At 39.2% G+C, this 12,395-nt stretch overlaps 1 protein-coding gene and 4 non-coding genes across 5 annotated transcripts; 2 read left to right on the top strand and 3 right to left on the bottom strand.

The window, feature by feature from the left end:
- Positions 1–3,572: 3,572 nt before the first annotated feature.
- On the top strand, positions 3,573–4,010 carry LOC146000553 (uncharacterized). The gene has a single exon (XM_083138299.1). It carries the CDS (start codon positions 3,573–3,575, stop codon positions 4,008–4,010), a length of 438 nt encoding a protein of 145 aa, XP_082994425.1.
- A 2,006-nt stretch (positions 4,011–6,016) lies between these two features.
- TRNAN-GUU (transfer RNA asparagine (anticodon GUU)) lies at positions 6,017–6,090 on the bottom strand. Its single transcript has one exon. It is a non-coding gene; the product is annotated as a tRNA-Asn (tRNA).
- A 1,250-nt stretch (positions 6,091–7,340) lies between these two features.
- TRNAT-CGU (transfer RNA threonine (anticodon CGU)) lies at positions 7,341–7,412 on the top strand. The gene has a single exon. It is a non-coding gene; the product is annotated as a tRNA-Thr (tRNA).
- A 1,119-nt stretch (positions 7,413–8,531) lies between these two features.
- On the bottom strand, positions 8,532–8,605 carry TRNAN-GUU (transfer RNA asparagine (anticodon GUU)). The gene has a single exon. It is a non-coding gene; the product is annotated as a tRNA-Asn (tRNA).
- A 1,716-nt stretch (positions 8,606–10,321) lies between these two features.
- On the bottom strand, positions 10,322–10,395 carry TRNAN-GUU (transfer RNA asparagine (anticodon GUU)). The gene has a single exon. It is a non-coding gene; the product is annotated as a tRNA-Asn (tRNA).
- Between the last annotated feature and the right edge of the window lie 2,000 nt (positions 10,396–12,395).

Genomic DNA, 12,395 nt, shown 5'->3' with positions numbered 1-12,395 from the left:
CGCAAACTATTTCGAATTAACACAAATTATTTTGCACAACGTTAATATAAAATGAATGACTTGCAGTGATACAGTTGAAATCATATTTTAGGTAAGAATAGAAATGTCCATTGCTACAGGAATGAGTGCTGTAGATCGAGTTGAAAATGACGTGGATAACTACACTAGCAATATTCGCCATACCTCACCAATGTGATCATGCCCTTAGGTGGACTGAAAGTTAGAACACCAACCTGAAATGACATGCATGGAGAAAGAAAATATTAGAAAATACTTCTAGGAGCTGGTCAACGGACCAGTTCGAACCCGTGCCCTTCCCGACGCACTTTTGCATTACATACATTTATTTTGAGCTTCACAAGAAAAAAGGAAAAAACGTCAGTTTATAATGTCGTGCAAAACAGGTAAACTTATTGCCACTGCAGTAATACCAGCGCTACTAATAATCACTCAAAATTAGGAGTTATTGCTACTGAGAAGAAACTTTCGACAGAATAATATTAAATAGTCTTGAGTAAGCTGTCGATGAAAGTAAACCCCATGTCAAATTTCCCTTGCAAAATTTAACTCGCTGCTTCCGCTCCTCTTATCTCTGCTCCATCCAATATCAGTTGTGCAAAATATGGAGCTGCCGTGAATGCATCTGCACATGTTAGATTGCCGAAATTGGCTTTCGTAGAGTGCCACACACGTAAATTTGCCGTTGCGTAGAAACGTATTTTCGTTTCGTCTCCCTCTCTCTTAGCATCACGTGTTCTACCCTGCTCGAAAACCTTCGCTATTGTTGCCATATTGTCATTCCATTCCTGGACACACTCGCGCAAACTTCATTGAAAACAATTGAACAGCGCTCCAGCTCGCGGTTCCCACCGGTCAGCAGGGACGGCAATGTGGCAATATAGCACGGCGTAGTCGTTGCTTCTTTTATGCAGTGCATGTTCATTGGCTAGCTAGTAACTAGTGTTGCCAACTGTAATAATGAAGCACTATTTCTGTCACGGAAGGGGAAAGCAGGTAAAGTGGCGGTGAGTTTTGTTGGATTGGAAGCACCATATTTTTATTTTATACTAAGTATTTGACCGGTTTGACGTTGTGTGCGTGTATTGCGTGTGTTTATGTAAAAGTGTGTGTTTGCTAATGAACGTTAAATTCCATAATGCCTCCAGTTCTGTCGAAGTTGAAATCAAAAACCTTGCATAGCCAAGCTCGGGAAATTCTAAGCAACGTGCACGAGTTCATGAAGGAGGAAGCCAGTCATGGTGTTAGCATCCCAATAAAGCATTTTGGCAAGAGAGCAGCGAACAGCAGCAACAAATTGTTCATATTTCATAATTTTGGAATTATTCAAAATAAATAAATTATGTGGCTCCAACATCATTTCAACTCTGGCTCCGGCACGTGTTCTTGTAGAAATTGCATAGAGGAGGCTGTCATTTTTGCTGCTTAATGCGATACATATTGTTTTCTGTGTTAAAATTGCCATGCTTTGATGGGTGACCAAGTTCATAGCAGGGCCGGCGGAAGGGGAGGGCGAACCGTCCCATCGCCCAGAGCGGCAAAATTTGAAGAGAAGAAAAAAATAAGCCTATTGAAAACTGTGATCGAGCGAGATATTCTTTTGCGCTGAATAGTATTGAAATAGCATAAGAAGTCTCATTATTTATTTTATATTTTGATGTTTTAGTTAGGAATATATTGATTTTCAATTTTCCGTTGCTGCGTAATGACCGGGGGGGGGGTCGAAATAGAGCGGCATCTGCCGCCACCTCCCAGGGAGGCAAAATGACTAGCGCCGGCCCTGGTTCATAACAAAAGAAAAAGCCGCGCAGCTTATCGTCTAGTGGCAGTATATGTACTTGTTATTGTTGTGGAAGCCGGCATCCTTTGTAAATGTACAACAAAGGCAACCGACTGTCGCCGATCTCAGAGAGGAAATAATAATACTGCTTCAGGAGGAGTGTTATGGTGCAATTGTAGCGGTTTAACACGTTGGCATGTTATTATCTGCCGTTGCAGTTCCATACCAGTGTATACGGGTTTTGGGAGTGAAAAGTTAGAACGCCACCAGTGCATTAATGCAATGAAAAATAATATATATATTTTTTTATTTTGTTTGAAATCACTCAAATAAGAAATCGTATGAAGAAGTCTTCTTTGCAGCATTTTTGGTAATTTTACTTATGTGTTAGTTCATATTTTGCGAATTTTTAGTCCATATGTATGTAGCTACATACATAGTCACTTGTTAGTACATATTAATCCTAGTCCTGGTATAATGCATGACGTTTAAAACTCAACGTTAGATAGACCTGAATTCTCTAATTTTATTGTTGTACGTAACAGCTGTGCATCGGCGCACCGCAGCGATTTTTCTATCTGCTCCATTAGCAACACTGCTTCTTTAGTTCTGTCGCGCATTGCACGGCAGAATTATCTGCGCTGGACTCTACATCCCTCGCATGTCATAATCGAAACGTTAATTTCATTTTGAAAATCACAAAAAAATCCTTTGCAATAATCAGCATTACGAACACGAGGAGCAACGAACGCCTTCGTGCATGGATTTCTAGAGCGCTAAGCAGACGACCGAGTTCATTGCCGAACGAGAACGTCATAACTGGAATATCCAATCAGAGACGGTTCAGGTTTCGTGACGTACAGCATCAATTTGGCACAACTTCTAAGGCCAATTTCTCGCAAACTATTTCGAATTAACACAAATTATTTTGCACAACGTTAATATAAAATGAATGACTTGCAGTGATACAGTTGAAATCATATTTTTGGTAAGAGTAGAAATGTCCATTGCTACAGGAATGAGTGCTGTAGATCGAGTTGAAAATGACGTGGATAACTACACTTGCAATATTCGCCATACCTCACCAATGTGATCACGCCCTTAACCCTTTACCTGCCAATGTTCCCAATTGGGAACATCAACTAATTTTCAATTTAAAACTATACTGAAAATTTTTTTTTCAAAGTTTTCTTGTTTCATCTATTAATTTAGGGTGTATATTTACTATTAACAACATTTAATTAATATTTTCATTATTATCGTCTGGATAGTATACTATGAAATTACACAAAAATGGTTAAAATTGCATTCATAATATTATATATTTTTTATTTACACCCTAATAAATTACTTTTTTCTTCTCTGTACAATATCGGGCAGAACATAATGCTAGTATTACATGAAATGCATTAGAATGGGTTTTTCATTGATTTCTATTAGTCTGGACGTAAGTATATTATCATGTTCCCAAATGGGAACATTGGCGTTTCGCATGAACAATGGTTACAGACAACAAATAACTCGCACAAAAAACTGAAGAGAAATTTTCCTCTCTCACAGTTTTGAGGCAAGATTGTTTTGTAACTTGGTCAACAATGGAAATAAAATCATGCTTATTGTTGGCTACAAGTACATTTGAAATAATTGTTTTTACATTGTTTGTATAACAAATATCCCGGCGTGTTTTGTGCCACGTTCTGTTAGCTGCTTCTGTTGATTCATGCCGTCTCGTTGTTAAAAAATTCAGTCTTTCAACAACATTTGTACGAACAACATGGCATCGAATCATTTCCTAACATTGGAAGCAGCTTTTCAGTATTTGAATGAAATTTTAGATGACGATACTGAAGACATTGGAGATGTAGTGGATATTTGTCAGTTGCCTCCAGAAGAAACTGCAGATCTTACCGATGAGGAAAAAATTGATGACAACGTTTTGGAAGAAGTGGTTCCTTCAGATGTGTGTGGTGAATTGGTTGTCACAACTAACGTGGAACAATCTACTCCGGAGTCTCTTCAGCCAACCACATCAAGAAAGGCTAAAGGGGCATCAAGTAAACAGGTAGGACATCCTTCGTGGAAGAAGTCTACGGTTATAGAAAACAATTCGCTCCATTGCGATGATTCATTTCAGTGCTTATCCGACAAACACCCAGACTTACTGTCACTGGAACCTATTGAGTTGTTTCATAAAATTTTACCAGAGACATAGCTCGAGCATCTCTCTTCAATGACTTGCCTATATGCAGCTCAAAAGGGCAAAATTGTGTCATTCACCAAACATGACATAGCTCAGTTCTTTGGTTTGCTTCTAATCAGTGGTTATCACAATGTTCCAAGGGAAGATATGTACTGGTTAACAGCAGAAGACGTGACTGTACCAATTGTCCCAACTGCGATGCCCAGGCAGAAGTTTCGGGATATAAAGAAATATTTCCACGTTATGGACAATACTCAATTGAAACAAGGTGATAAACTTGGAAAAATTTCACCATTATATGATGAGCTAAACAACAATCTTCAGCAATATGGAATTTTTCATAAACAACTCAACATCGACGAATCAATGGTTCCCTATTATGGGCATCATTCTTGCAAGATGTTCATAAAGGGAAAACCGATTCGTTCCGGTTTCAAAATCTGGACTCTCAGTTCAAGTGATGGATATCCTTATGTTATGAAAATCTATCAAGGAAAGGAAGAAGATGAATCTAACTCACCACTTGGGACTAGAGTGGTGACAGCCTTATTGAATTTTGTCACTAATCCTCTGCAAGTTGAAGTTTTCTTTGATAATTTCTTTACCTCATACACATTGCGGAAAGAGCTGAAAATAAAGGGGTTCAAAGTAATAGGTACAGTACGAGAAGGAAGGACTGGTAGATGTCCCTTGGTTCCTACAAATGACATTCTGTGTGTGTGTATTTTTTTTCATTTTCAAATGTGTAAACTACATATATTTAAAATTTGGTATTGCTACATTTTCAATAAAATAAACCCTTTTCTCCTTGAGTAAAATTGCACAAGGATGTTTTCTCATTTTTATACAATTATGTTATCCTATTATGTATTTGTATTAGTATTTTGTATTTTGAAGGTTGTATTGTTGTCTGACTCTCTGTAAGCTTATATGTAATATTTCTGTACATTTACTATGCTAATATATAAACGGAAACCATGCTGGTCCAGTTGAATTATAATTAGAAAACTCTGTAATAATACTTCACATGAAACGCCAATGTTCCCAATTGGGAACACTCCAGTTTACATATAGAGAAAATAAAAAATAACAATTTTTTTGAATAATTCTCTTTAATGTACACCAAAGAGACACAAATTACTGATAAACTCATTAATTTCAAATCCAAAGACAATTCGGCGTGTAAAAGGTTAAGTGGACTGAAAGTTAGAACACCAACCTGAAATGACATGCATGGAGAAAGACAACCCCGAAATTAGCCAACATGCATGGGATGTGGCAATCGAAAGAACGTCACTCCTGAAAGACATGGCTTTCTTCGTTATCATAAATTTCATCGAGGGGGTTCACATTTAAATTTGGATGCTTGCAATCCGATAGTGGGGTAGATTTACATTTTGCTATAAGCTTAAATTCGAAACCCAAATCTTGATGAAATTAATCACGGAAGAAATAGTGTAAATATCGCACTAACTCCACGACAACGACAAAAGTACGAGTTTGATTCTGTATTCAGATTTACAAACTGATGATGTGTGATTGTTATGGAAGAAGCAGAGTGGCGCAGTGGAAGCGTGCTGGGCCCATAACCCAGAGGTCCGTGGATCGAAACCATGCCCTGCTAGAACTTTTGCGCTCGTATTCATTTTCAATTTATTTCAGTGTTCACAATACGAGACACCAAAAATCCCAAGCAACGCTCACGTGATGATTCGAAATTGGTCAATTATTTTTTCCCAATTATAATTTCTCATAAACCTTAACCTCTCGCCGATTACCAAACGTGAAGATATATTCCAAACTTTGGTCATCATGATCACAAGATATACTAAATTGAAGCTTCCACTCGCGGTTTAGTTGATCAATATGAGCATTATCCCGTCTGTTTTTCGCAGATACTTGCGGTATTTACTGGTTTTCGCCTCAATTGCTGTTTCATGTATCCATCAACTTAAAGGAGTTCAACACAAATTGGTCAATTGCTATTTATTCGACGACCTCTTCTTGGTTAAAAACAACGCCCCCGGGTGGAATCGAACCACCAACCTTTCGGTTAACAGCCGAACGGGCTAACCGATTGCGCCACGGAGGCTAACATACTATTACCTTGACAATATTGGAAAATGCTTCTAGGAGCTGGTCAACGGACCAGTTCGAACCCGTGCCCTTCCCGACGCACATTTGCATTACATATATTTATTTTGAGCTTCACAAGAAAAAAGGAAAAAACGTCGGTTTATAATGTCGTGCAAAACAGGTAAACTTATTGCCACTGCAGTAATACCAGCGCGACTAATAATCACTCAAAATTAGGAGTTATTGCTACTGAGAAAAAAATTTCGACAGAATAATATTAAATAGTCTTGAGTAAGCTGTCGATGAAAGTAAACCCCATGTCAAATTTCCCTTGCAAAACTTAACTCGCTGCTTCCGCTCCTCTTATCTCTGCTCCATCCATTATCAGTTGTGCAAAATATGGAGCTGCCGTGAATGCATCTGCACATGTTAGATTGCCGAAATTGGCTTTCGTACATCCCTCGCATGTCATAATCGAAACGTTAATTTCATTTTGAAAATCACAGAAAATCCTTTGCAATAATCAGCGTTACGAACCCGAGGAGCAACGAACGCCTTCGTGCATGGATTTCTAGAGCGCTAAGCAGACGACCGAGTTCATTGCCGAACGAGAACGTCATAACTGGAATATCCAATCAGAGACGGTTCAGGTTTCGTGACGTACAGCATCAATTTGGCACAACTTCTAAGGCCAATTTCTCGCAAACTATTTCGAATTAACACAAATTATTTTGCACAACGTTAATATAAAATGAATGACTTGTAGTGATACAGTTGAAATCATATTTTAGGTAAGAGTAGAAATGTCCATTGCTACAGGAATGAGTGCTGTAGATCGAGTTGAAAATGACGTGGATAACTACACTTGCAATATTCGCCATACCTCACCAATGTGATCATGCCCTTAAGTGGACTGAAAGTTAGAACACCAACCTGAAATGACATGCATGGAGAAAGACAACCCCGAAATTAGCCAACATGCATGGGATGTGGCAATCGAAAGAACGTCACTGCTGAAAGACATGGCTTTCTTCGTTATCATAAATTTCATCGAGGGGGTTCACATTTAAATTTGGATGCTTGCAATCCGATAGTGGGGTAGAATTACATTTTGCTATCAGCTTATATTCGAAACCCAAATCTTGATGAAATTAATCATGGAAGAAATAGTGTAAATATCGCACTAACTCCACGACAACGACAAAAGTACGAGTTTGATTCTGTATTCAGATTTACAAGCTGATGATGTGTGATTGTTATGGAAGAAGCAGAGTGGCGCAGTGGAAGCGTGCTGGGCCCGTAACTCAGAGGTCCGTGGATCGAAACCATGCTCTGCTAGAACTTTTGCGCTCGTATCCAATCAGAGACGGTTCAGGTTTCGTGACGTACAGCATCAATTTGGCACAACTTCTAAGGCCAATTTCTCGCAAACTATTTCGAATTAACACAAATTATTTTGCACAACGTTAATATAAAATGAATGACTTGCAGTGATACAGTTGAAATCATATTTTAGGTAAGAGTAGAAATGTCCATTGCTACAGGAATGAGTGCTGTAGATCGAGTTGAAAATGACGTGGATAACTTAACTTGCAATATTCGCCATACCTCACCAAAGTGATCATGCCCTTAAGTGGACTGAAAGTTAGAACACCAACCTGAAATGACATGCATGGAGAAAGACAACCCCGAAATTAGCCAACATGCATGGGATGTGGCAATCGAAAGAACGTCACTCCTGAAAGACATGGCTTTCTTCGTTATCATAAATTTCATCGAGGGGGTTCACATTTAAATTTGGATGCTTGCAATCCGATAGTGGGGTAGATTTACATTTTGCTATAAGCTTAAATTCGAACCCCAAATCTTGATGAAATTAATCACGGAAGAAATAGTGTAAATATCGCACTAACTCCACGACAACGACAAAAGTACGAGTTTGATTCTGTATTCAGATTTACAAGCTGATGATGTGTGATTGTTATGGAAGAAGCAGAGTGGCGCAGTGGAAGCGTGCTGGGCCCATAACCCAGAGGTCCGTGGATCGAAACCATGCTCTGCTAGAACTTTTGCGCTCGTATTCATTTTCAATTTATTTCAGTGTTCACAATACGAGACACCAGAAATCCCAAGCAACACTCACGTGATGATTCGAAATTGGTCAATTATTTTTTCCCAATTATAATTTCTCATAAACCTTAACCTCTCGCCGATTACCAAACGTGAAGATATATTCCAAATTTTGGTCATCATGATCACAAGATATACTCAATTGAAGCTTCCACTCGCGGTTTAGTTGATCAATATGAGCATTATCCCGTCTGTTTTTCGCAGATACTTGCGGTATTTACTGGTTTTCGCCTCAATTGCTGCTTCATGTATCCATCAACTTAAAGGAGTTCAACACAAATTGGTCAATTGCTATTTATTCGACGACCTCTTCTTGGTTAAAAACAACGCCCCCGGGTGGGATCGAACCACCAACCTTTCGGTTAACAGCCGAACGCGCTAACCGATTGCGCCACGGAGGCTAACATACTATTACCTTGAAAATATTAGAAAATACTTCTAGGAGCTGGTCAACGGACCAGTTCGAACCCGTGCCCTTCCCGACGCACATTTGCATTACATACATTTATTTTGAGCTTCACAAGAAAAAAGGAAAAAACGTCGGTTTATAATGTCGTGCAAAACAGGTAAACTTATTGCCACAGCAGTAATACCAGCGCTACTAATAATCACTCAAAATAAGGAGTTATTGCTACTGAGAAAAAACTTTCGACAGAATAATATTAAATAGTCTTGAGTAAGCTGTCGACGAAAGTGAACCCCATGTCAAATTTCCCTTGCAAAACTTAACTCGCTGCTTCCGCTCCTCTTATCTCTGCTCCATCCATTATCAGTTGTGCAAAATATGGAGCTGCCGTGAATGCGTCTGCACATGTTAGATTGCCGAAATTGGATTTCGTACATCCCTCGCATGTCATAATCGAAACGTTAATTTCATTTTGAAAATCACAGAAAATCCTTTGCAATAATCAGCGTTACGAACACGAGGAGCAACGAACGCCTTCGTGCATGGATTTCTAGAGAGCTAAGCAGACGACCGAGTTCATTGCCGAACGAGAACGTCATAACTGGAATATCCAATCAGAGACGGTTCAGGTTTCGTGACGTACAGCATCAATTTGGCACAACTTCTAAGGCCAATTTCTCGCAAACTATTTCGAATTAACACAAATTATTTTGCACAACGTTAATATAAAATGAATGACTTGCAGTGATACAGTTGAAATCATATTTTAGGTAAGAGTAGAAATGTCCATTGCTACAGGAATGAGTGCTGTAGATCGAGTTGAAAATGACGTGGATAACTACACTTGCAATATTCGCCATACCTCACCAATGTGATCATGCCCTTAAGTGGACTGAAAGTTAGAACACCAACCTGAAATGACATGCATGGAGAAAGACAACCCCGAAATTAGCCAACATGCATGGGATGTGGCAATCGAAAGAACGTCACTGCTGAAAGACATGGCTTTCTTCGTTATCATAAATTTCATCGAGGGGGTTCACATTTAAATTTGGATGCTTGCCATCCGATAGTGGGGTAGATTTACATTTTGCTATAAGCTTAAATTCGAAACCCAAATCTTGATGAAATTAATCACGGAAGAAATAGTGTAAATATCGCACTAACTCCACGACAACGACAAAAGTACGAGTTTGATTCTGTATTCAGATTTACAAACTGATGATGTGTGATTGTTATGGAAGAAGCAGAGTGGCGCAGTGGAAGCGTGCTGAGCCCATAACCCAGAGGTCCGTGGATCGAAACCATGCTCTGCTAGAACTTTTGCGCTCGTATTCATTTTCAATTTATTTCAGTGTTCACAATACGAGACACCAGAAATCCCAAGCAACGCTCACGTGATGATTCGAAATTGGTCAATTATTTTTTCCCAATTATAATTTCTCATAAACCTTAACCTCTCGCCGATTACCAAACGTGAAGATATATTCCAAACTTTGGTCATCATGATCACAAGATATACTAAATTGAAGCTTCCACTCGCGGTTTAGTTGATCAATATGAGCATTATCCCGTCTGTTTTTCGCAGATACTTGCGGTATTTACTGGTTTTCGCCTCAATTGCTGCTTCATGTATCCATCAACTTAAAGGAGTTCAACACAAATTGGTCAATTGCTATTTATTCGACGACCTCTTCTTGGTTAAAAACAACGCCCCCGGGTGGGATCGAACCACCAACCTTTCGGTTAACAGCCGAACGCGCTAACCGATTGCGCCACGGAGGCTAACATACTATTACCTTGAAAATATTAGAAAATACTTCTAGGAGCTGGTCAACGGACCAGTTCGAACCCGTGCCCTTCCCGACGCACATTTGCATTACATACATTTATTTTGAGCTTCACAAGAAAAAAGGAAAAAACGTCGGTTTATAATGTCGTGCAAAACAGGTAAACTTATTGCCACAGCAGTAATACCAGCGCTACTAAAAATCACTCAAAATAAGGAGTTATTGCTACTGAGAAAAAACTTTCGACAGAATAATATTAAATAGTCTTGAGTAAGCTGTCGATGAAAGTGAACCCCATGTCAAATTTACCTTGCAAAACTTAACTCGCTGCTTCCGCTCCTCTTATCTCTGCCCCATTAATTATCAGTTGTGCAAAATATGGAGCTGCCGTGAATGCGTCTGCACATGTTAGATTGCCGAAATTGGCTTTCGTACATCCCTCGCATGTCATAATCGAAACGTTAATTTCATTTTGAAAATCACAGAAAATCCTTTGCAATAATCAGCGTTACGAACACGAGGAGCAACGAACGCCTTCGTGCATGGATTTCTAGAGCGCTAAGCAGACGACCGAGTTCATTGCCGAACGAGAACGTCATAACTGGAATATCCAATCAGAGACGGTTCAGGTTTCGTGACGTACAGCATCAATTTGGCACAACTTCTAAGGCCAATTTCTCGCAAACTATTTCGAATTAACACAAATTATTTTGCACAACGTTAATATAAAATGAATGACTTGCAGTGATACAGTTGAAATCATATTTTAGGTAAGAGTAGAAATGTCCATTGCTACAGGAATGAGTGCTGTAGATCGAGTTGAAAATGACGTGGATAACTACACTTGCAATATTCGCCATACCTCACCAATGTGATCATGCCCTTAAGTGGACTGAAAGTTAGAACACCAACCTGAAATGACATGCATGGAGAAAGACAACCCCGAAATTAGCCAACATGCATGGGATGTGGCAATCGAAAGAACGTCAGTGCTGAAAGACATGGCTTTCTTCATTATCATAAATTTCATCGAGGGGGTTCACATTTAAATTTGGATGCTTGCCATCCGATAGTGGCGTAGATTTACATTTTGCTATAAGCTTAGATTCGAAACCCAAATCTTGATGAAATTAATCACGGAAGAAATAGTGTAAATATCGCACTAACTCCACGACAACGACAAAAGTACGAGTTTGATTCTGTATTCAGATTTACAAACAGATGATGTGTGATTGTTATGGAAGAAGCAGAGTGGCGCAGTGGAAGCGTGCTGGGCCCATAACCCAGAGGTCCGTGGATCGAAACCATGCTCTGCTAGAACTTTTGCGCTCGTATCCAATCAGAGACGGTTCAGGTTTCGTGACGTACAGCATCAATTTGGCACAACTTCTAAGGCCAATTTCTCGCAAACTATTTCGAATTAACACAAGTTATTTTGCACAACGTTAATATAAAATGAATGACTTGCAGTGATACAGTTGAAATCATATTTTAGGTAAGAGTAGAAATGTCCATTGCTACAGGAATGAGTGCTGTAGATCGAGTTGAAAATGACGTGGATAACTACACTTGCAATATTCGCCATACCTCACCAATGTGATCATGCCCTTAAGTGGACTGAAAGTTAGAACACCAACCTGAAATGACATGCATGGAGAAAGACAACCCCGAAATTAGCCAACATGCATGGGATGTGGCAATCGAAAGAACGTCACTGCTGAAAGACATGGCTTTCTTCGTTATCATAAATTTCAACGAGGGGGTTCACATTTAAATTTGGATGCTTGCAATCCGATAGTGGGGTAGATTTACATTTTGCTATAAGCTTAATTTCGAAACCCAAATCTTGATGAAATTAATCACGGAAGAAATAGTGTAAATATCGCACTAACTCCACGACAACGACAAAAGTACGAGTTTGATTCTGTATTCAGATTTACAAGCTGATGATGTGTGATTGTTATGGAAGAAGCAGAGTGGCGCAGTGGAAGCGTG

This window comes from Lepisma saccharinum, chromosome 16 (genome assembly GCF_977018435.1).
Source record: "Lepisma saccharinum chromosome 16, izLepSacc3.1, whole genome shotgun sequence".
Taxonomy (NCBI): Eukaryota; Metazoa; Arthropoda; class Insecta; order Zygentoma; family Lepismatidae; genus Lepisma; species Lepisma saccharinum.
This window is presented reverse-complemented; position numbering and strand designations above follow the sequence as displayed.